The 25789-nt window shown below is 42.7% G+C and overlaps 1 protein-coding gene across 1 annotated transcript in view; it reads right to left on the reverse strand.

Annotated features, from left to right (window-relative positions):
* Positions 1–25789, reverse strand: part of BMPR1A (bone morphogenetic protein receptor type 1A) — a 183115-nt gene that overhangs the window by 78462 nt on the left and 78864 nt on the right. The window contains exon 3 of the mRNA XM_037904806.2: positions 9825–10039. Coding sequence (XP_037760734.1) covers positions 9825–9891 — 67 coding nt within the window. The 5' untranslated portion in view covers positions 9892–10039. The remainder of the gene's footprint in view (positions 1–9824; positions 10040–25789) is intronic.

The raw sequence follows: 25789 nt of genomic DNA on the forward strand, positions 1-25789 counted from the left end.
TTGTAAATCAGGCTTAGAAAAGAAACTGAGCTTCAGTTTCAATAGCTACTATGGAGGGTCCAGAAGACCTCCAAAATACTCCTTTAAAGGTACATCTCTTTGCAAAGAGTTGCTTACCAATGTATAGCTGGTAAACAATTTGACTTTTTTAAATGGCATGTTTAATGTAACAGCTCATACAAACCAACTTCATTCCATATTTATGATTTCATAAAGTTCATAATTCAGCATGACTTTCCATTTATTTATTTTACTGTCTATAGAGATATGGGAAGTTCAAAGCTTGGCTGTATGCATCCTAACTGAGAGAAAAATATCACAGTTTAGTAATGTGTATTCTGGGACCTGGGCTTTGGGAAGTATGCAAACGTGAACTTTCTGGCAAGGAAGAACGATTCACCTAACAAGAGAGTGGTATGGCACAGAAATAACTATTTCTGATCCAAAGGAACTTTAGCATCAAATATGTCTTTGAAAGGAATCAATGACACCATACTAAACACCTGCTACACAGCTGTGTCTGATCTAATTACAAGACAGAAAAAATTGACAAGGCAAGATGTTGTGTAGAGGGGAACTCAACATAAAATGCCTAAGAAACTTTCAGGATACCCTTTATTCCCGATAGTCAAAGAAGAAGCAGCAGAAACTATGTCAGCACATCAGTCTTAAATTATAGTTTATAAAAGATTCAGGCTTACACAGTTTAAACAGCTGGTTTGGCCAAATCATCTTTATTTCAGAACAGTGTATCCACACAGGGAGTTTTACCAGTATAACTATGGTAGAATCATTATTCTGATATAGCTATGCTGGTCAATTGTAGACAAACGCTTAGAATCTAATAATCTAACTACTAAGAATAAAAAGGATCCTTTTCTGGTTGTTTTTAATTTTTTCTCTCCTGTTGCTCTGAACAGGAATAATGGTCAGGAAAACCTTCCTGCAGTTTCACAGGCCAGTTCCTACTGGCTGACTGGGTCTTCAGAGAGGCCACACTCTGCCAATCTTGATTGACAGGTTTGGTTTCTGCCTTCAAAGAACTGCAAGAAGAAGTCAGACCCATTGTAATGAGTCTGTGGACCTTCCCTGTGAACAACAGCTAGACTGAATTTTTTATGAAGTTACTTTCATTTAAAGATTATTTTTGTATGTTGAAACACAGATTCTGAAAAGCATCTGCTACAACAAAACTGAAATCTACCAGTTTTCTACCTAATACCAAGGTTGAGGACAGCAATGATTTAACATACACTGTTATGTGGATTTTGCTCTAGGTAACGTGCTTATATGTCAGCACGTTCCCTTTTTAAAACATCTTCAGCTTCTTGGAGTGTAAAAAAGTGTCTTAATTACTTCACTGCTTTCTCAAGTCTGACAAATTTAGCATAACATCCCCCTTCCAGTGACATCTCAAGTACCAGGCATGTGATCTCTGAAGACATTCATATGGATAGCTGCCCTGTTCTTTTGGAGCAAGGATCAGCAGGTAAGAGTTAAACTTTCAACTTATTTTTTAAATTTTGTTTTAAAATTTAAATAGCCAAACTTAATTTTTTAAAGAGGCGAATAAAAAGAGAATGATGTTCTTCTGTGCAAAATTTCAGCAGAGGGCACATTTTTATAACAATGGGAGAATGAGTGACAAAATATGACAGCACCTTTTCTAAAATCTTCAGTCTCTGCACTGTGAAATTGTGGAACTAGGGTTCCACTTCTTTGGTAATAAAACTATTCTAATTAAACCATACAGGAAATAGTTAATGTGCAAAAAAGGATGTCTGTCTTTAACAATCACATCAACAACTTCCTCTTTGGGGTTTCCTTGCTTTAAACAGCACTGTAAGCTGAAATCTGCAGTGGTCAAAAGATTCTCTCTCCCCAAGAACCCATGGGTTTATTTTTATAGTGGCAACTCCTGGATTCCCTAGTCTAGGGGGGCGCCGCCACAAGGGGCTCAGGGCTTCCCCTCGGTGGCTGTGGCGGGACTTCACTTGGCTGCAGCGCAGACTCCTCTTCTCTGTCCCCTCCCCAGCGCTGGGCCAGCAGGCTTCTCCCAGATCCCGCCCTGCTGGCCCCTCCCCTCCACCCATTCACTCCTCAGCCGCTTGGCTGAGGAGTCCGGCTCCACCCCCCCACCCCGCCCCCAAGGAGCCCAGAGCAGTGCAGACCATCACTGGTGGAGCGAACCTGAATCTCTCTGACCCTCCCTGCCCGCACCCTTCAGTCTCTGGCAGAGGCAGGGCCCCTCGGGGCCAGGAGAGAAACTCTCTCTCCATGTGAAGTGACATGTGAGTGAGCGGGGGTGGGGAGCCCATGGGTCCAGGCTGGGGGCGATGGGGAACAGAGCACTGGGGTATAGAATACTAGTACTCCAAAGTAGAGGGGAGGAGAGTGGGGAGTGGAACACCCACAGGGGGACACATCTCGAAGAACTTCAGTTACTACAAGGTGAATAACTTTCTCTTCCTCTTCTTCGAGTGCTGTCCCTGTGGGTGCTCCACTCTAGGTGAACGTGTAGCAGTACCCACCATGCTCGGTGGGACTTTGAAGATGCGGCAGTGAGTACTGTAGACAGTACCGTATGGCCTACTATGGTGTCTGCTGTGGTATCTTGCGTGATAGCAGAGTGTTTGGCAAACATGTTCAGAGGACCATGTAGCCGCTTTAGAGATGTCAGGAAAGGGTACGTTATGTAGAAAGGCAATGGATGTCGACATAGCTCGAGTGGAATGAGTTCTAATGCCTTTGGGCGGTTGAATATAGTGAGTACTGTAACAGGATCTGATGCAGTTAGAGATCCACTTGGACAGACGTTGCTTAGACATAGCCACACCTTTCGATCTTTCGGTAATGGAGACAAAGAGTCGTGGGGATTTACGGAATGGCTTAGTCCTGTTTAAATAAAAGGCAATTGCTTGCCTGACATAGAGAGTACGCAGGGTTGCCTCTTGCAGAGTCTCGTGAGGTTTAGATGAAAATAGGTACGTATATTGGTTGGTTAAGGTAGAAGGTGAATACCACCTTAGGGAGAAATTTAGGATGTGGTCTCAGAGTGACTTTGTCTTTGGAGAAGGTTGTGTAGGGAGGATAGGCCATCAGGGCGCTTATTTCACCAACTCTCCTTGCTGATGTTATCGCAATTAAGAAACCTACCTTCATGGACATATGAAGAAGAGACAAGGTAGCCAAGGGCTCGAGTGGAGGGGTTTCATGAGACCGTGAAGAACGAGGTTAAGATTCCATGTAGTTGCCATTGGGTAAATTTCAGGGTAGAGATTTTGTAGGCCCGTGAGAAATCGTTTTATGGTGGGAGAGTCCATGGATGATGGGAGGACATGCGGAGTAGGTAAGGATACTACGACTGTTTGGGCCAAGCCGGGGCAATAAGTATGACCCGCGCATTACTGTCTATGATCTTCCGAAGAACCCTGTGTAGTAGAGGGATTGGTGGGAAGGCATACAGGAGAGAGTTGTTCCATGGGATGAGGAACACGTCTCCTAGGGATGCAGTCCTGAGTCCCAGTCTGGAGCAAAACAGGCAACATTTTCAATTCTGGGTTGTCGCAAAGAGGTCTATTGACGGGTTGCCCTAGAGGGAGAAGAGCTGTTGAAGTACTGCGGGGTGCAGTTCCCATTTGCGTTCTGTCAAGAAGTGCCTGCTGAGTGCATCGGCAGTAGTATTGTGGCAGCCAGGTAGGTATGAGGCAATGATTTGTATTTGATGTTGTGTGCACCAATTCCATAGTCAGATGCCTTCCACACATAGGGAATGTGATCGGGCTCTCCCTGGTCTGTTGATGTAAAACATACATGCTATGTTGTCTGTTAAGACCTGAAAAGATTTGTTCTTTATGAGGGGAAGAAAGTGAAGGCACGCCCGTCGCGCTGCTCTGAGCTCTAAGAGATTTATGTGTAGGCGTGTCTCTGATGCGGACCACTGGCCTTGTACCCTGTGTCCTCCTAGATGCACTCCCCAGCCGATTAGGAGTCTGTGGTGAGCATGAGCGTTGGGGATCGTTGCTGGAAGGGAACGCCCATGCAGAGATTTTCTGGTCTTGTCCACCAGTGTAGGGAAGCTAGAACACTGGGAGGAGGAGTTAGCAGAATCCCTAAGGTGTGTCTGTTGGCTTTGAAGTTGGAGTTGAGCCAGCCCTGAAGACATCTTATGTATAGCCTGGCATGCTGGACCACAAAGGTGGTGGCTGCCATGTAACCAAGGAGCTGTAGGCAGATTCTTGCCTATGTCCTGGGACCAATAGAGAGCGTGCATATCAGCTGTGATAGTGAGGAATCAGTGATTTGGGAGTGAGGCTCTGCTTCAGATTGAGTCCAGATGAGCTCCAATTAACTCGATCTGTTGTGTAGGTGTCAGGGTGGATTTCTGGAAGTTTATTTGGAGGCCTAGGCTGTGAAAGAGGGAGATGGCAAAATGGGTAGCTTGAAGTGTCTCGCCATAGAAGTTGCCCTTGATGAGGCAATCGTCCAGGCAGGGAAAAAGCGTGATTCCATGTCTGTGGAGGTGAACCACGACCACGGCTAGAGTCTTGGAAAAGACTCTCAGTGCTGTGGAGAGTCCAAAAGGAAGAACTCTGTATTGAAAATGGTCGTGACCGATTGTGAACTGGATGAATTGGTATATGAAAATAAGCATTCTGTAGGTAGAGGGCTGTGAACCTGTCCCCTTGATCCAGTGCAGGAATTACTGTGCCCAGTGTGATCATCTTGAATTTTTGTATCCTCATGAATTTGTTCAGTCGGCATAGGTCCAGTATATGCCTCCATCCCCTGGTCTTTTTCTGAATCAGAAAGTAATAGGAGTAGAACCCTTTCCCTTGATGTTGTGTCGGCAGTTTCCACTGCGCCTAACTGTAGAAGGTGAGCCACTTCTACGCGAAGTAAGTGCTCGTGAGAGGGGTCCCTGAAAAGGGACAGGAAAGGGGGAAGGGTAGGATATAAAGGGGATAGAGTAACCGGACTGAACTCTTTCAAAGTCCCAGTGGTCCTGTGTAATCCACTGCCAGGCATGTTGGAAACTCTGGAGGCGATGGCCAAACGGGCAAGTAGGCGGTGGATTCAAGGGGGTGTCCTGCAGACCCTTGACCAATATTTCAAAATTGTTGTTTATTCCCCAGTGGGTGGGAGGTGGCTGCTTGAGCTTGATTTTGTCTGTGCTAAGGGGGTGGTGTAGTGCGACTCCTAGTAATGTCGTATGATTTGGGTTGAGGCTGATAATGCTGTTGTGTGTGTGGTCTTTGGTAGGTTGGTACTGTTGTCTCCTGGGAAAAGATGGGTGAATGCCCAGGGTGCGCAGTGTTGCTCTAGAATCTTTCATGGTGTGGAGGAGTTCATCAGGTTTTTTGGAGAAAAGTTTATCCTTATCAAAGGGCAGGTCCTCTACTTTGGTCTTCAGATCTTCAGGGATGCCAGATGCAGAGAGCCATGAAGATCTGCACATAACCACAGTAGTTGCAGTAGCAGAGCTGCTTGTAGGGCCGTTCTGGAAATTAATTGGCCCTCAACCAGGATTGATTTAAAGTCTGCTCTCATATCCTCTGGAATGTAGGAGGCAAATTCGAAAAGTTTATTGTAGAGTGGAGGATGTGTAAACCTTGCGACCGAAGACGTCAAGGCATTTAAGGTCCTTGTATTGCAGAGTGGGCCGATATTGCGTCCGTTGTGCAACTACATCTATGACAAGAGAGTTCAGTTGTGGATGAGAAAATAGGAAATCAGCATCCTTAGCAGGAACATAGTATTTACGTTCAGCCTTTTGCAAGTTGGAAATAAAGAAGCTGGAGTTTGCCAGAGTGTGTCAGCTGGCTCCAAGAGTGCCTCATTTTTGGGGAGCGTGATCTTTGAGGGCACAGAGGGTTGAAGGATTCTGAGGAGCCTGTGTTGTGTTTCCTGAACCTCTTCTAAAGGGATGTCTTGACTGAGTGTCACCCTCTTGAAAAGTTCTTGAAATTGTTTACAGTCGTCCATGTTCTGTGGAGGCAGAGGGAAGAGGGCTCCGTCTGGAGCTGATGGAGAGCCAAGGGTAGGTGAGTTAGGATATGGTCCACAGCTCATGTTCTCAGGAGGGGTTCAGGCACCCTAGAAGTGGATGGAGCTGGAGATCGAAGCACAGAAGGAGGCAGTGGTTCGGTAGAAGAGGTCTGAGGGTGAGTGGTAGGAGGATGTGGCCAAGGGTACCACTGAGGCCAAGGCATAGGGTAGGAGAACCCAGTGCTGTCTATGGAGGGGTAAAGTAGGGAAACTAAGACTGGTGGTTGTGATCTGAGGCGGAAAAGGTTCCGGTGGAGGAGGAGAAGCAGGTGGGGAGAACTCCGCCTTCTGCTGTACATCAGGTTCGCTATCAGTAAAGGTAGCCAGTTCAGGTGCGGAGAGAGGCTGTTCAAAAAATGAGCCCTGTGTATCCAGGAGCAGGGAGTTAGGCTCAGGTGGTACTGAGGTCATCTTGAGTGAGAAACTGTTGCTCCTGCTTCCTGGGCTGTGCTTAGCTTGAACTGTGCTCTAGCGCATTGTCAACTGAAAGCCTCACTGGTGCATCAGGGCACGTGGAGGAGCCCTGCAGGGGGTCCACTGCTGGTGCTGGGGCGGGAGGCAGGTTTGATGCCAACGTTCTTCCCAGCCACCGAGGCAGAGCGCGCAATCAGCACCACAGCTATTTTTAGCCTGGAGGGGGTTGGTGCCAAAGTTCTTGTCGGCAGCGGAGCAGAGCACGCAGTCCGCACCGTGGCTATTTTTAGCACTCAAGCGCTCGGTGCCGCAGATGCCTTCCCGGCACGGGAGGTCAGAGTCCTGCCTCTGCGGAAGCCGCGGCTGAGGCGTTGTGACAGCCTGAGACGCCTGCCTTCTGCGCTGTCAATACAGAGGGTAAAGATCTCACAGGAGACCCTTTACTCTTGTTAAAGTCTCTCCTCAGAGACTGTTGGGCTTCAGCTCACTTGTTTAGATAAAGCAAAAACAAGTTTATTAACCACAAAGGACAGATTTTAAGTGATTGTAAGTGATATCCAACAGATCAAAGCAGATTACCTAACAAATAAACAAAAATGCAAACTAAACTTAATAAACTAAATAGATTGAATATGAATATCAGATTCTCAACCTAAAAGATTATACAAGCAGGCTGCAGATTCTTAAGGGGCAAGCTGCACTTGGGGGTTCCAAACTGTAAAGCCAGCGGTTTTATTCACAGGCTAAAAATCCCTTTAGCCTGGGTTCAGCACTTCCCCCAGTTCAGTCTTTGCTGCTCAGGTGTTTCCAGGAGTCTTCCTGGGTGGGGAGTGAAGAACACCAGATGATGTCACTCCCTGCCCCGTACAGCCTTTGTATATGGCGGGAACCCTTTGTTCCCAAAACTTGGTTCCCAGACTGGTCCATGGAAAAACACTGACATCCCAAGATGGGAGTCCAGAGAAATGTGGTCTCATCACATGTTCCTGCAGAGTCACAGCAGCCATCACTTGGAGGCTTTCTGTAGTGCTCTCAGGAAGGCTCGCCAGGTAGGAGACAAGCCTCCCCCCAAGGCCCTCTGTTTTTTCCCAATGGCCCACTGCCCTGAACAGGCCCTTCTCCACCAACCATCCAGATTGAAAGCATCCTGTCCAGTGGGCACCACCCAGGTGCAACTATACCTGAAATACAGATACATAGTCAATATTCATAACCTCAGATACAAAGAAGATACACACATACAAATAGGACAATCACATTCAGCAAATCACAACCTCTCCAACGACACCCTGCATGACTTATCTTGCATAAAATACATCATAATTATATCTTAATCAGATCACAACAATATAACTGCGAAGAACTTGGGGTGCGTGTCACGCCTACCACTATTAAAAAAACCCTGAAAAACCTATATTAACCTAACTATATAAAAGAGTAGCAAAGTCATAATGTGTGCAGAGAATCAGACAGGGGAGCTGTCTCACCACCAAAGAAATTCAGAAGAAACTGAGGGACAGCAGAGACCTCTCTGCCCTTGATGCCCTCAGGTCGGACGGCACAGGGGCATCCAGGGCACAGGCACCAGTCATCTAGTCTGACTTTCTGCACATTGCAGGCCACAGAACCTCACCCTCCCACTCCTGTAATAGACCCCCTAACCTCTGCCTCAGTTACTGAAGTCAAATCATGATTTGAAGACTTCAAGTTACAGAGAAGACCCATCACCTGGAGAACTACAAAATAAATAATTTTCCCTTTACATCTAATTCCATCTTCGGAGGGCTCTTACTCATGAAGAATAAGCAGCTCAAGTGACATCTAAAAATAAAACTGAGACATCCATATGACATCAAGCAGTGATTGATGTGTGTCTGGCAAGAAGCTGCTAACCTGTTTACATATATGCACTAAATAATAGCAGTCAAACTGTCTAGAGTCTTGTTAACTGCACAGCTGTTTGGCAAAGCTATAATCAATGCAGTGGTACTGGAGCAGTCTGTAGACTTAGGAAAGAACTCTACTCGGGTATGCCCTGTGTATGTTTGTGAACTCCTCTGCAACCTGCATTTTCCACTGAATGCATCCGATGAAGTGAGCTGTAGCTCACGAAAGCTTATGCTCAAATAAATTTGTTAGTCTCTAAGGTGCCACAAGTACTCCTTTTCTTTTTTCATAAAACTACAATTTTCCAGGTTTTTGGTTTTGAATGAAAGCTCAAATTTTGAAGAAACTGATGGTATAGGTCTCCTCCTCTCAATAGAAGATTTCTCCTTGCCCATTAGTGGATGGACATATAGCACATCTTCTCTTACGTGTGCTCTGAAACATAACAAAAAGAAAAGCTCACGAAAGCTCATGCTCAAATAAATTGGTTAGTCTCTAAGGTGCCACAAGTACTCCTTTTCTTTTTGCGAATACAGACTAACACGGCTGTTACTCTGAAACCTGAAACATAACAGAAACACTGATGTACATGCACAGTACTTAATTTCCAAAGGCTTACAGCTTGTGCAAATGAAAAGCAGTTCCCCTGCTTCAACAAGGCCATGAACTACCACTCAATAAATATTTCTATGCTAAACTGCAACTTCCAGACTTCAGCCATCAAGGCTGTAGTAACAGACCACTCAAAGTAAGGGTTGTGAAGTGCTGCGAATAGAGTACAAGCAGCCCTCCTGGTTTCCAGTCGTTTACATGTTCCCTTAGGCTAGGAAGCTTTTTCCACAAGGAAAGCAACAGGAAGATCCTATTTACCAACACACCCTAGTTTCCCAAAACACTTAGGAGTGCTAATTTGGAGCTTTCAGGGTAAGTAGTGATGCGCATATGTAATTAACTTAGCAAAAAACTACTGCATATGTTCAGAACATGATTTTCACACTTTCATAATTTGTACCCTGGATAGTCATCAGCAATTCTGGGTACTTCTTTGGACAGTTTGAGGCTGACTGATCACTTGTCCATAGTAACATCTATACATGCCCATGATATCAGATCCAAAAACAAAATACAAGTTATCCACATTTGCGTAAGGAAATATAAATAAAATCATCCCTTTTATGCAGACATGATACCAATCACGATTAGTGAGACTCACTCATGCACACTGAGAAAGAGAGATAGAAAAGATCTAACATTTAAATCAATTTAAACACTCGTCACTAAATTTACTCCCTCACAATCTTCTAACACAGACGTGCAACTGATTAGCCACACAATCTTTACTCTCGTAAAAGAACAGTACTGTACATTCAGATATTTGAACAGGACCCATATCATAAAACCATTGGAATTTACAGCCACTCCAAATGAAAGATTATTAAAAAACAATGAGATTATTTAAACGAATATGAATTTACCTTGAATATGAAGACTGATGAACAGATAGGCTCCTAGTAATCTGACGTATAGTTTCAGTTGAGTCATTGTTCACTTTTAATCCTTCCCGTGCACTGTCACCCTTAGCAACTGGCCCTGCTGCTTGACAAATTTTAAACTTGGTTTGTTCAGTGAAGCCTAATGAGATTTGGTGGCTGACAGTAGTGATGATTTAATAAATATTCCAACTTGTCTCCTGAAAGAAAGTGAAATTAAGGTGTTAAGCAAATGTTTAAAATTCCTCCAAGCCTTCTGAAAGATGAAAAAAAAAAGGCAGAAAATGTTTTCAGTGGACAGAATACAACTAGCCTACTGAATACATTCATTAAGATTAGCCCCAACGTAAATGCTAGTTTTAATTATCATAAGATTTACTATTCAAGCTACATAACAAAATACTTGGGAATACAACATGTGGTTCAAATGCATATCAAGATTATTAGCCCACAACAGATGACTGTAATTCAGGCTCACATATTGGTATCATGCTGTTGAATACATTAGTGTGTAAATTCTGTTTAAAAATTGTTATATTGACACCTATTATAATTTATTCCTATTATACTACTAAACAGTGAGCAAGAACTTTTATCTATAATTTCCAGGTCTCTACTGCAACAAAATCACAGTGCATTCTGCCATCACACTTGAGAAAAAGCATAAAGAGCGGCCAGCATGTCAATGAAAAATATAATTTCATGGCAAGGAAGTCAACTTAACCATTTATTTTTACTACTATAACAAGTTAGGCGTACTGTACAAGACTACTTAAAAAGTTAATCTTAAAAATATATTTAGTGAGTTTAATTTTACATTCAGGCTCTAAGAAACATCTAACGAAGTATAGTATCTGTGCCCTCTTTTTGAAAAAGATGATGCATTCCAGCATGCAACACCAGTGAAATCAATTATTAATATGCTCTCTAACCCCATCTTAGAACATTAGTATCTTCCTGGCTTCCCATGAGCAGACAGTAAGCCTCCACTGAAAAATCATGGCTGTTACATGGATGTGCACTTGGCTACAAAGTTTTAAAAAATTATAATCTGTTCATTCATTGAAAAGAAATAGGCAACACTGTCAAATTTAAAAGTCACCTTTTCAGGACCGCAGTAGACAAGTATTATGGTTAAATTAAAATTCAGCAGTAGTAGTCACATTCTTCCCTAATGAAGTTTTTACGGTGATTAATTAAAGGAAGCATAATTAGGTCTCAAAGGACTAAAAAGCAACTCGGACACCTAAGCAGTTAACCAAGACAAAGGAGATTTTGTATTAAGATGAACAGAACACTGATTTTGCCTTTCTTTGGCCTCTTGTTTCAGTGGGCTTGAACTCCATGACCCCTGTCAGCCTGGCGCTATTCTTGAGTGCAAAAATTTCTATTTGTTCAAGGATGTGCTGCAATTACTGTTGGTGACCACTTCCACCATAAATAACTCAATCAGTCTGTTGGTAGGACTCAAGAAGTTTTCATTTTAATTAGTGCTTCAGAGGCATTTAACATGGAGGCAAATTAGTGGCAGAGCAGGGAGGTGTCTGTCACTTTCAATTTGTAGGGATAGGGGGCATGCAGCCTTCGACCTGTGGCCTACTTTTCACACATCTGTGACTTCTTATGAAGTAACAAAGAGGCTTCATCACAAGAAACTGACAGAATTCCTGCAGAGGAAGAATATATTTGTGGCTAATGAGCCAAAAAGCCATTAAACACTGGGGAAGTCCCTAACTGCAACATACTATTCAATGATATTTTTGCTATTATTAATAAGGCTTCACAGGACACACTTCCATATTTAAAAAGTAACAACAGAAATGTTGGTAAAAAGAAAAGGAGGACTTGTGGCACCTTAGAGACTAACAAATTTATCTGAGCAGAAGCTTTCATGAGCTACAGCTCACTTCATCGGATGCATTCAGTGGAAAATACAGTGGGGAGATTTGTATACACAGAGAACATGAAACAATGGGTGTTACCATACACACTGTAACGAGAGTGATCAGGTAAGGTGAGCTATTACCAGCAGGAGAGCGGGGGTGGGGGGAACCTTTTGTAGTGATAATCAAGGTGGGCCATTTCCAGCAGTTGACAAGAACGTCTGAGGAACAGCGGGGGGTTGTGTGGTTGCTGGTGAGTATTTGCTTCAGGTTGGGGCGCTGTCTGTAAGCAAGGCTGGCCTGTCTCCCAAGATCTGTGAGAGTGATGGGTCGTCCTTCAGGATAGGTTGTAGATCCTTGATGATGTGTTGGAGAGGTACTCAATTTCCATCCCACCATCAACCTCAGCCTGGACCAGTCCACACAAGAGGTCCACTTCCTGGACACTACGGTGCTAATAAGCGATGGTCACATAAACACCACCCTATACCAGAAACCTACTGACCGCTATGCCTACCTACAGGCCTCCAGCTTTCATCCAGACCACACCACATGATCCATTGTCTACAGCCAAGCTCTACAATACAACCGCATTTGCTCCAACCCCTCAGACAGAGACAAATACCTACAAGATCTCTATCAAGCGTTCTTACAACTACAATACCCACCTGCTGAAGTGAAGAAACAGTTTGACAGAGCCAGAAGAGTACCCAGAAGTTACCTACTACAGGACAGGCCCAACAAAGAAAATAACAGAACGCCACTAGCCGTCACCTTCAGCCCCCAACTAAAACCTCTCCAATGCATCATCAAGGATCTACAACCTATCCTGAAGGACGACCCATCACTCTCACGGATCTTGGGAGACAGGCCAGTCCTTGCTTACAGACAGCCCCCCAACCTGAAGGAAATACTTACCAGCAACCACACATCACACAACAGAACCACTAACTCAGGAACCTATCCTTGCAACAAAGCCCGTTGCCAACTGTGTCCACATATCTGTTCAGGGGACACCATCATAGGGCCTAATCACATCAGCCACACTATTAGAGCCACACTATATGTTCACCTCCACATCTACCAAGGTGATATATGCCATCATGTGCCAGCAATGCCTCTCTGCCATGTACATTGACCAAACCAGACAGTCTCTTTGTAAAAGAATAAATGGACACAAATCAGATATCAAAAATTGTAACATTCAAAAACCAGTTGGAGAACACTTCAATCTCTTTGGTCACTCGATTACAGACCTAAAAGTGGCAATTCTTCAACAAAAAAACTCCAACGAGAGACTCCAACGAGAGACTGCTGAATTGGAATTAATTTGCAAACTGGATACAATTAACTTAGGCTTGAATAAAGACTGGGAGTGGATGGGTCATTACACAAAGTAAAACTATTTCCCCATGCTTATTCCCCACCTACCCCCCACTGTTCCTCAGATGTTCTTGTCAACTGCTGGAAATGGCCCACCTTGATTATCACTACGAAAGGTCCCCACCCCCCGCTCCACCCCAGGAGGCTCTCCTGCTGGTAACAGCTCACCTTACCTGATCACTCTCGTTACAGTGGGTATGGTAACACCCATTGTTTCATGTTCTCTGTGTATATAAATCTCCCCACTGTATTTTCCACTGAATGCATTCGATGAAGTGAGCTGTAGCTCATGAAAGCTTCTGCTCAAATAAATTTGTTAGTCTCTAAGGTGCCACAAGTCCTCCTTTTCTTTTTGCGGATACAGACTAACATGGCTGCTACTCTGAGAAATGTTGGTGTATATTCTTTACATAATACACTATGCAAACATTCTGAAAAACTATAAAACACTTTAATTACTATCTTTAGTGTAAGTTTTAAGCAATATAAAAACAAAAATATTCATTCTTTGAAATAATTCATTTTTAAATTAAACATTAGTATGTCTGGTAATCTGTAAGAAAGCAACTTTGTAATTATGAAACATCAATATAGCAGTATTAAATATGAATCTTGTCACTTTCTGTGTTGTTAAATTTCCAGGAGAAAGAAGAAGTCTAGAAATTTCAACTCTTAATAAAATACTTAAATGAACGAGTCAGCTAAGTTTCTATTTAATGCAGAAGGGTAAAAAGAGTCATGACTTCTTCTCAAGTTCTAGTAAGTAGGATAACCTGGTACGTACTGTTTAATTATTTTTTAAAGTGTTATTTCTTTATGGAGGTTTGCAAGGTATAATACGCACAATATGGTCTTACTATCCTGCACTCTGCTATCCCAACGGTGCTGTAATTTGCACACAAAAAATGTGGTCTCAGTCCACTTCTCAGGAAAAATTTCACAGGAGATTGCTGAAGTCAAGTGTCATAAAAATTACCATATTTTGTAAAAACATGCCACACCACATCTACTAGTATTCCACCTTAAATAAGTATCTTAAATAAACTACAATTGAGAAAACAGTCATTTTAGTGATCCATTGGTGTCAACGGGGCTTCATATGTCTCCTATGTAGTTCTCACTGCTGGAACGGACCCAACAGTGGTTCCACACCACATGGCCCGTGCTCCAGGAGCTGGGGGATGTTGACCAGTCAGCACTCCTCCCTTCCAACTTGTGACAGAGCCTCCCAGAGGAGAGGAGCAGCAGCTACAATGGTGCCCCTCACAGAGTGTCCCCCACCCCTCGCTTCTGGACTTGTCTCTCTTGGCCATTAGCCTCATCAAGTTTCCCCACCCACTGAGGCAGGTGGGTGACACTTTGAGCAAGTTCACTTACTGCATAATTGGCACAAATCGTTACTTCAAAATGGATCTCTAATGTAGAATTAAAAGAGGCTTCAGTGTGCGGTTTCATCTAATATATGATTAATTTTATCCCTACACCAAAAACAGTTTATATAGGCTAATAATTTAAAAATGTCATCCCCCATGCAAACAGGAAATAATCATCCACCCCTGTAAAAACTTCATTGTACGTTACTTTTGACTTATTTTTTCTCTGAACTTGCCCAGCATGGAAAATTATAACATTGGAAGTTCAGTACCAGTTTCTAATTTTGGGGTGCTGTTTTCATGGAAGTGAGATATTATCCTTATGAAATTTTCAAAACCATTCTTAACCTCCTTTCCCAAAATATTTATATATTTTTGTTCTTACTATAGCACTAAAAACAATACTTTGTAGCTGGATCATTCCTATCTTAATTTTTTTTAAATAAATCTGTATGCAACAAAATATTTAAAAGCAAGCTGTGTAATTATTCCATAACTGCTGAAACTATTCTGATTTGTTGCAAGCACGTTGCCACTTAAAAGATTTATCTCAAAAGTGACATGCTAATAAAATTCAAGGGGTGTGAGAGATCTATTTTTGTTTCTCTCTGATATATACATAAGATCTTAAATTTGTTACTACTTAATTCCAACTTTTTTTTAAATGTTAATGTTAAATCTGGTCTTCCTGAGGTCAAGATAGGTCACAGATGAGTCTTGAGCGTTTCCTTATTCCTCATTTGAGCTTGTCTTCCTAAGTATACATCATGTCTTTGATTTAAAATAGGTGTCAAGACTACCTGTTCTCCATTTGTCTACAGAGTACTTTTCCAGATTAGGAAAATAGGGTATGCTTGAGAAAGCGTTAATGTAATCTTAAACACAACCTTGCATCTAGTGTAGACACAGTTCAATACCTTTAAAAATACATGAGTTGGCCATGTTTGATCCCTACAAAAAGCCCCAGAAAAATTAGGTAGACATAACCTGAATATTTCATGTTCTCTATTTAAAAAAAACAACAACAAAATTTTACATCTAAAGGCAAAGATGCCAACCTTGCGGTAAGACTTTCAGGGATGTTAATGGAAAAAAAAAAATAAGGGAGGAATTATGGAGGTTTCCTGAGCCTCTCTCTACTACCCTCCACTCCCTCCAGAGAAACCGAGACCTCTCCCCCGCTGTCCCCTCCCCTAGCTCTTTATAGCCAACTGGCAAATCCTGGGATCCCTGGACCCCTCCCTCCCTCAATGTGCCCCTGACTCGCAAACAGGGAAAAGAGGAGAGTCAGACCTCGGAAATCTGCCCTACTATGCTGCCTCGGGCCTAGGATGATCCTCTGCCTCTTCTCCCTCCTCTGTCACATTCACTCTCTCCTCCTCCTGCCTCTTCTCCCCACACAGCTTCTCCTCCCCTTCAGACTGTGCACTGGGGGGTTGATGGAAGGCAAGCCACAGGCACTGTCAGCAGGGTTTGGGGCACTGGATTCACTGCCCAAGCACAAGCTGTATATTAAGCTCTAACTGCACTGTGTGGACTCTTGATGCACTCTAAGTACCTAGAGTACGTTACCACAGTCCAGCAGGGTCTATGTGGCGCAGTTAGAGTGCAGCATACAGCCTGTGGCATGGGCAGTGAATCCAGTAGTGCCACAACCCATTCAAAATCACCGTGGCTTGCCTTCTTTTAGACTTTCACTGCACAGTCCGTGCATGTGCCACAGGAGAGATAGAGAAGAACATCACCCCATGGCCGTGTATTATTTTCTGTGTTCATGAGACCCCACTGGTGAGGAGTGATACACACGCGCACATACTCACTTTTTAATATATGTATAAAATGTGTGTTTAGAAGATTTAAGCCTGAATTAGTCATTTCATAATTGCCCATAAAAATCGGAAAGTAAATGAGGGAGGGAGACGTCACTGAAAATGGTGCCAAAAACAACATAATCCAGTTTTTTCTTTTCTTTTATAGGTCCCTGATAAAGTGCACTGCCTCAGTCAAAATTAATATCAATATATGGTTAGTCAAAGATGGAATTTCTCCAGAAAATATCTGATTTTGATAATGACATACAACCCAACAACTGATTTTCTATCTTCTAATCTGTTACGACACGAAATGGATTCATGAATGTTGGTCTGGCCACAACTTAAACTCAACAAACCAAGAAGTTCACTATTACACAAAGTTTTCAAGTATTCTTTGTTTTTCCTCCAGCAAATAACCAAGGGGACAGCCATTATAGACTTAATTTGACTAACCGGGAGGAATTAGTTGCAAACCAAAAGGTGGAAGGCAACTTGAGTTTTAAGGAAAGGAAGGAATGAGAGCAACAGAACAAGGACAACAGATTTCAAAGAAGCAGACGAACTTGGTAAGTAAGGTCCCATGGGAAGAAAATCTAAGGGAAAAGAGTTCAAGACTGTTGGTAGTGTCTCAGAGACAATATCGAAGGCGGAACAACAGACTTGCCAATCCTAAGGAAAGATAAGATGTATGAAAATCAATAAGGCTGCACGAGGAGCATTTTGATGCCCTAAAAACCCAGAAGAAACTGTACAAGAAGTGGAAACATGGACAAATTGCTAAAAGTGAGCACAAGCAAGTAGGGACAAAATCAGAAAAGCTAAGGCACAAAACTAGCTACACCTTGCAAGGACGTAAAAGGCAATAAGGAGAGGTTCTATAAAAACATCAGAAGCAAGAGAAAGACAAAGCAAAGTGTAGCTCCATCACTTACTGGGTAAGGAGACCTAATAAAGGACAAGAAGGCTGAGGTACTGAATGCCTATTTTGCTTCAGTCTTCGCCCCAAAGGTTAACTATGACCAGACATTTAACACCATTAATATTGAAAACCACGGGGAAGGAAGACAAGCTAAATGGAGAAAGAACAAGTTAAAGAATATTTAGATACGTTACATATACTCAGGTTACCAGGGCCTGACAAAATTCACCCTAGAGTACTTAAGGAATGAGCTGAAGCTATTTCAGAACCATCAGTGATTATCTTTGAGAACTCATGACGGAAGGGTGAAGGGCAAGCATAGTATTTCTATTTAAAAACAGGGAAAAGGAGGACCCAAGAAATTATAGATCAGTCAGCCTAACTCTCACACCTGGAAAGATACTGGAATATATTATTAAACAATCAATTTGTAAGCACCTAGAGAATTGATAGCATTATCATGAAAAGCAAACATGGATTTGTCAAGAACAAATCATGCCAAATCAACCTAATTTCCATCTTTGACTGGGTTACAAGCCTACTGGATGGGAGGAAGCAGCAGATGTGATATACTTTGATTTTATTATGGCTTTAGACAGTCCCACAAGACATTCTCATAAGCCAACTAGGGAAATGTGGTTTAGATTAAATTACTACAAGACGAGTGCAAATCTGGCTGAAAAAACGTATTCAGAGAACAGTTATCAACGGTTAGCTATCCAGCTGAAAGGATGGGGTCTGTCCTGGATCCAGTACTATTCAATGTTTTTATTAATGAGTTGGATAATGGCATACTTGAAGAGCATGCTTATAAAATTTGTGGTTAACACCAAGCTGGGAGGGACTGCAATTCAAAGGACCTTGACAAATCGGAGAATTGTCCTGAAGTCAACAAAATGAAATTCAATCCAGTGCAAAGTACTACATGTAGGAAGGAAAAAAATCAAACGCACAGCTACAAAATGGGGAATGACTGTCTAGGCACTAGTACTGCAGAAAAGAATCTGGGGGTTATAGTGCATCACAGATTGAACACAAGCCAAGTGTCATGAAGTTGTGAAAAAGGCTAATATCTTTCTGGGTGTGATATGCAAGAAATGGGAAGTAACTGTCCTGTTCTACTCAATACTAGTAAGGCCTCAGCTAGAGTACTGTCTCTCTGGGAAAAATGTGAACAAACAAGAAAAGACACACCGTACTAAAACAGTGACGCTAACTTCACTTAAGTGCTGTCAAATGTACGAAATAACAGTAACAGATAAAAATATTCAGGCAAGAGAGATTTTTAAGTGGATTGCCACTTTATGGCAGTGGCTCTCAACCGTTCCAGACTACTGTACCCATTTCAGGAGTCTGATTTGTCTTGGGTACCCCCAAGCTACACCTCACTAAAAACTACTTGCTTACAAAAATCAGACATAAAAATACGGAAGAGTCACAGGATACTATTACTGAAAAATTGCTTACTTTCTCATTTTTGACATACAATTATAAAATCAATCAACTGGAATATAAATATTGTACCTACATTTCAGTGTATAGTATACAGAGCTGTATAAACAAGGCATTGTATGTATGAAATTTTAGTTTGTACTGACTTTGCTAGTGCTTTTTATGTAGCCTGTTGTAAAACTAAGCAAATATCTAGATGAGCTGATGTACCCTCTGGAAGACCTCTGCGTACTACAGGGGTACATGGCTGAGAACCACTGCTTTCTGGTATCAGTAAATGAACCTCAATAAATCATCACTATAATTTAAAAATATGAAGAAACTAAAATCTATGGGCCAGATTCTCACCTGGTGTAAATAAACTTTGGTCCAATGAAGTCAATGGGATCTATGCCAATTTATACCTGCTCAGAATGAATCTCCGTTTGTTAACATGACCTAATCCGAATAATTCAGATTAGAACTGGTTTTGCTACTTCAATTTAATACTCTTAATATTAGTATAGGTTTAGGTTTTTAAGAGCCAAGTGACTGACAGACATATTAATACTTTGTCAATGCAAACTCCTATAACATTTAAAATGATAGATTCAGTGTGTATCTGTTTACATATTGCATTTGCAGTGTGTTGTAGCAGTGTTGGTCTCAGGATATTAAAGAAACAAGATGGATGAGGTAATGTCTTTTATTGAACCAACTTCCGTTGGTGAAAGAGTGAAGCATCTTCAGATCTCTGTGTAGCTTGTCTCTTTCACAGGCAGAAGTTGGTCCAATAAAATATATTACCTCACCCACCTTGTCTCTCTTCATATTATATTGTCAGCCACAAGACAGGAAATGAAAAGAACGCTGAAGTCTTATTTGTGGGATGTTTATAAACACTGGTAGCTCACTTTTAAGAGTCACGAACAACACACATTCACTTCCAGGTACTGCAGTAGCATTTCTGCTCATACAGAAGAATAAGTGTCTGACAATTCTGATTCCTGAAACAGCAGAGTTTATAATTGGATTTTGTTCCACCCAGGAAAGCATTTCACAAATGAAGAGGTTATGTTTCCCCCCACTTACAACAGTTTCTTAAAAAATAATTTAATTACGACAGATCTGATTGTTTCATATCTAAAGTTACTACTAATGAAGAAATTACAGCGTAGCTGCTTTATACTGTGTCCTGCACAATTCTGTTAGTTGGGAATGCCACTCTCTCTTCATTCCGGCATGCCCATATGACTATTATTCAGGGATTCCAATTAAATAATTGCTATAGAATTTCTGCCAAAATATTACAGTACTGAAATTCAGCAAAATGTTTTCCCAGTGCCATGAGATATTTATGCATATCCTATTGTGCTACAGACATCACACATTTTCTAATTTGAGTAATAACCCTCATTTACTATACAACTTTTATTCATCTTGACCCATGATTTTCCTTCTTTTAACTCTATTATTGGCTGCCATTAAGGGCAGTATCTCTCACTAGCTGGGATAATAGGTGAGCTGACATCCATGCTCCTTGCTAGCATAACTGACAATAATTCCTCCTAGCATAAACTAGTAAGGAATACTATGACCAGCCAGTACATAAACTATCATCTCTACAACATGCTTAACAACCAGTTTTTTTGCTGGTTTCCTAATGTCAAATGACTCAGTAGATGTGAATGTGAACAAAATACAGGCATATCTCCAAATTTAATAGAAATCCAAATGGAAAATGCAACTAAAATTGTGCAAACTAAACCAGAACAAATATTAGTTAATGTAACAGAATGCCATTCACCCGATTTTATTAAGCTTGCATTCATAGACAATAAAAAAAGAAAATGAGAAACTATTTAAATATAAATAAATTTCATTCAGATGTCATTGCTGTTTTGGTAAATGTGCATCATCATAATTTGGCCGCATCACATTGTCTCCTAGATTTTTCACATATTTTTGATCTGAGCAACAGGTATACCAACATATACTGAGAAAGAGAACTAAAGCCTTGTCCCTGCACAGGCTTACATACCTTTATATACATAAGTAGTCCCACTGAAGTCAGGACACGGAACTTAAAAACTATACATTTTATTTTAGCAAGAATACAGAAGATATTCAAATTAATGAAGTGAACACAACATTGCTTTCAGCTTCATACAGCACACCTAGTGAGTGCTTTAGCTTGCTTAAAGCATTTGATCACAGAAAGAAAAAAGGTTTTGTACAACAGTCACTGCAAAAATTAAAAATTACATGGTCAGAGTTTCCTGTATTTAGATGAAATGATATCAGTCTATTACTGTTACAGCAATAAAACAGTCTCGAAACACAACCAACCATACAACAAAACATTCAGATAAGTATTTTTGCTTTCAAAGTAGACAGTATTACATAAATCCAATATTTCAAGAGGAGCATTTCAGAAAAATGACAAAAGATCATCTCTTAAATGAATACTGTTTGACTGTCATTTGTCCATGTATGTCACTTCATGATGAATACAGGGAAACAAAATACATCTCTTTACATGTTGAGCTTGATTAAGAAAACAAATATGGATAGTCTCAAATTTTTTTCAAAAGTCATGTAGCTAAATCAAAACTGGCATTTCAGCTGCAAACAATTTTTTTATATAAATATTTTGCCCACATGAGGGTAGTATAAGTTAACTTGTGACTAAGAAGGGGCAATTGTGTTAAAATCTACATAATTTCTAGAGGACATGCCTTTTAAAATAAAGTAAGCTCATGCTCAAATAAATTGGTTAGTCTCTAAGGTGCCACAAGTACTCCTTTTCTTTTTTTGAAAATAACTATAGTTACTATTTAAAAAAAAACAAATTTCAAGTTTGGCGTGAATGAAGAAAAAAATATTTAACAGCAGCAAAACACAGCCAAATCAATGGTTTTAATATAAATGCTGGAAAATAAGACTACAGTCACTCTTTATCTCTCTCATCTCAGCCCCCATCTTAATTCTTGTTTTCTATGTAGTAAGGTTTTTCTTCTCTTCTGGCCAACTGCCAGTTCTATAAAATAACTTGGAGTAAAGCTCTCCCCTTTCCTTGGGCCCTTCCCCCTAAGCAGCCCCAGGCGCCCTGTCTGACATGCTTTTCAAGGCGTGCTAGACTACATCGCAGACTTTCTGGCTCCACTTCCATTGTTTGCATGGCTGCTCTGCTCCTTATCCAGAGCCTGGATTAGCATAAGAATACTGCCTTCCCCCTCCGAGAGCAATCTCCCCCTCCAGAACACCTTACACCCCCTAAAAGAAAACAAAAGAAGGATTTTATTTTCACAATTCCCCTCCCCCGCACATACACAGACTTAAATAACCTTTTCCTATTCAAGGTTGTTAAAAATTAAAACCTTAACAAATAACTGAATCTGACCATGCTCAAAAATACTTGTTTGCATATATTGATAATTGCCAAAAAGGTTAAGAGTGTCAACTTGATATTACTGTTACAGAACCTTCATTCTCCATGCTCACCTACCTGGCACGATTTTATTTAGTGTTGTGTTATAGAAATATACTTTCAAAGCAGAGGGCATTGCACACACAATCCAGGAACAGAACCGATGTCTAGAGGCAGATTGGTTGGGGGAGATACCTTATAGAGCAGGGGTGGGCAAACTTTTTGGCCTGAGGGCCACACTGGGATTGCAAAACTGTATGGAGGGCCGGGTAGGGAAGGCTGTGCCTCCCCAAACAGCCTGGCCCCCACCCCCTATCACCCCCTCTCACTTTCCGTCCCCTGACTGCCCCCCTCAGAACCCCCGACTCATCCAACCCCCTCCCTGCTCTTTGTCCCCTGACCGCCCCCTCCCAGCACCCCCGCCCTTAACCGCCCCCCGGGACCCCACCCTGTAACCAATCCCCCTGCTCCCAGTCCCCCGCCCCCTAACCACACCCCTGCCCCAACAGGCCCCCTGAGACCCCAAGCCTATCCAACCCCTCCTGTTCCCCATCCCTTGACCGCCCCCCCCGAACCTCGTCCCCATCCAACCACCCCCTGCTCCCTGTCCCCTGACAGCCCCCACGACCCCCAGCCCCTTATCCAACCCCCCAGCCTTGGCCCCCTTACCATACCGCTCAGAGCAGCATGTCTGGCAGCCGCGTCGCCTGGCCGGAGCTAGACATGCTGCCGCTCTGCTCGGCAGGAGTGGCAGGCCAGAGCCCTGCCCACACAGCGGCACCACTCCAGGGGAGAGGGGACAGCAGGGGAAGGGCCGGGGGCTAGCCTCCCAGGTCGGGAGCTCAATGGCCAGGCAGGACGATCCCACGGGCCGGATGTGGCCTGCGGGCCATAGTTTGCCAACCTCTACTACAGAGTCCTAATCCATTTGCCCTCTGCAAAAAAAAAACAAAAAACCAAAAAACCTAAGAACTCTCAAATACTTTGAGCAACATAAATTTTAAACATAGTAAACAGCCCAAGAGTTATTTTGTCTTAAAAAAAAAAAAAAGCTGGCAAACGCCTGTGCCAACAGGTTCGATGTGGGAGTCTCTTTCCTGCTTATTTATTTGCTCTTCCTCCAGTGTTCAACGAATGATGCCAAGGGCCCTTTTCCAAATTCTAGCAATAATATTAACACAGGGCCTACCATTAAGAAGGGCATGGCAAGGTTACTTCATAAATAAGGCTGCGATTTAGTCACGGAATCTGTGACTTCCAAAGACCTCCGTGACTTCAGCCAGCGCAGGTGGCAGAGGGGAGCCCCGCCGCTTTTGGCCACCACGGGCTGCAGGGGCCGCGGTAGGCATGGAGAACCCTGCAGCTCCGAACCCACGCAGGCGTCAGGCAGGACCCGACATCAGCGTGAATCCCCGCTGCTCCCAGCCACCGCAGTCCGCAGGGGGGGTCCACTGCTCCCCACTCCTGCGGTCAGCAGGGGGGGACCCCCCTCCCCGGCTCTCATCCACCACAGGTGGTAAGGGGATCCCTGGAGCTCCCAGCTGCCGCAGGCAGCAAGGAGGACCCCCGCAGATTTGAGCTGCCATCGGAGGGGGACCTTGGAGCTCCCAGCCCGCCCCTCCGCAGCTGCTGAGGCTACCGATTTTGTCATGGGTATTTTTAGTAAAAAGTCAAGGACAGGTCACAGGCTTCCGTGAATTTTTCATTATTGCCCGTGACCTGTCCCTGACTTACACTAAAAGTATCCGTGACAAAAACAGCCTTATTCAGAAAGAGCAACAGGCAAGTAACTTGTTATTGACAGTTTAAAACAATGAGAATAAACATAGATATTGTTCATCATTGCTGAACCTAGTGTGATTTGGTTCAAGTTAATTTTTCAAACCCAACATTTTGTAAAGATGGTCTCATCCCTGTGATCTATGCCTAGTAAAATTAACAATCATTTAATTTAGTGTTATTCAGCACTTCCCACTTTCAATGGTGCAGATAGAAATCTGATTACTTTTCTGCATATGCGTCAAACAAATGCTATTCGCAGAAGTAAAACCAAAATATTAGGTTGATTCATCTGATCACAGTGTGAAATGCTGCCAAGTTGGGAGAGGAGCAGTGTAGTGGTCTCTTGATCTCAAGTGGGGAGGGAGGCAACTCCGCCTCACTGCATCAGGCAATAGTGTTTGGTCTCAGGCCCTTCTGGCTGGGGCCGACCAAGAAGCAGTCCATAGCTCACAGCCTCTTGGCTGGAGCAAACAACAGTCAACAGTTGAGAGTTTTGGCCCCAGGGTGAAGCAGAGCAGTAACCAGTCTTTAGCTTAGAGTCTCCTGGCTAAGGCAGACAGCAATCAACAATCTAAAGCCCACAGCCTCCTGGCTGGGGCAACAAACAATCAAGCCACAGGCCTTCAGGCCTGGGATGAGTGTGTTGCCAATCCCCAGATAGGGGGAGAGGCAAAGACAGTAGCGGAACCTGGGCCCACCCTAGTACACTGGGTCTCAGCCCAGGACCATGTTAGTGGCAGGCAGTCCTGCCACTGGGTTGGCAGGGAAACCAAAATCCACTGCCTTGCTTCCCAGCACCACAATCTGCCCAATGTCTGGTTCCCCTGGGCTACTTTCTACGCCACTTAGTTAGCACTGCTCCGTTGAGACGGGGTTCTGTTTTGCCACCTCGCAGCAGCCACTTCAGCCACTCTTCAGGGTCCTCAGTCTCTTTGCTCAGTAGGGCACTGGTCTGCACAGCTGCTGGTCCAGGGTCCCATAAAAGGTTCAGCTCCCGAGAAGAGATGTCCGCTTCCTTCTCTGTTGCGGCCTCAACTGAGCTACAGGACCCTCCCTTCATACTTCTTGCCCTGCCCTGGCACTTCCCCCGAGAAGAGTGGGCTGGGTTTGGTCCCTCCCTCCCAAGTCCAGAGGGAGGCCACTCTGCCTCACTATAAGCAGGCACTATCAGAATTAGAGGCCTAAACTTGATCTGTTGCTCCCCAGGCCAGCATAAACTGAGAGTCCTGTGGAAACACCATGCTCAGCCTCCAGGGAAGGAACCAACTTACAGTCCCTCTTAAGTGACTTTTTATGACCTGCTGACAAAACAGAATTGGGTGGTCTCTGGACTGAGTTGCCTCCAATATTTCTTGGCTAGAAGCACTGGTAGCCCAAAGTAGCCTTTGAGAGCAAACAGGAAGAATAAAGGAAAAACTAGGAGCTCCCCTCTTAGTCAACAAAAGCTACAAAGAAAAAAGTTATATCTGAACACGAAGTGTTAATGAAATAATTACAGATAAAATATTTTTTCCATAAACTCAATAGGTGTTTAAATCAACAAGTTATCTTTATACAAGCAGAAGTTTAATGAATGAAATTTTAACTACAATTAAACTGATTTTCTCAGAAATACTAATCACTCCCCTGGCCTGAAAAAAAAAAAAAAAAAACATACATTTTCATCATGTGTATTTGGATACTGTTGGTACCTTATGTACAGCCTCACAACTATTCTTTTGCACCCTTTGGTACATACAAGTACGTTTATTAGGCTTCAATAAGCACAGGCAGAATGAAGAGGCAAGCTAGGATGCAAAATAAAATTCCAGCTGTCACCAAAAATACCTTATAATTAGATGGGTCCATTGTCTGATATGTAACTTGTAAACTATTTTGATATTCTCAATATCAAAAATTGATAATCATTACTACTACAGCACATGACAAGCTGAA

The sequence above is a fragment of the Chelonia mydas genome, chromosome 7, assembly GCF_015237465.2.
Source record: "Chelonia mydas isolate rCheMyd1 chromosome 7, rCheMyd1.pri.v2, whole genome shotgun sequence".
In the NCBI taxonomy this organism is placed as follows: domain Eukaryota; kingdom Metazoa; phylum Chordata; order Testudines; family Cheloniidae; genus Chelonia; species Chelonia mydas.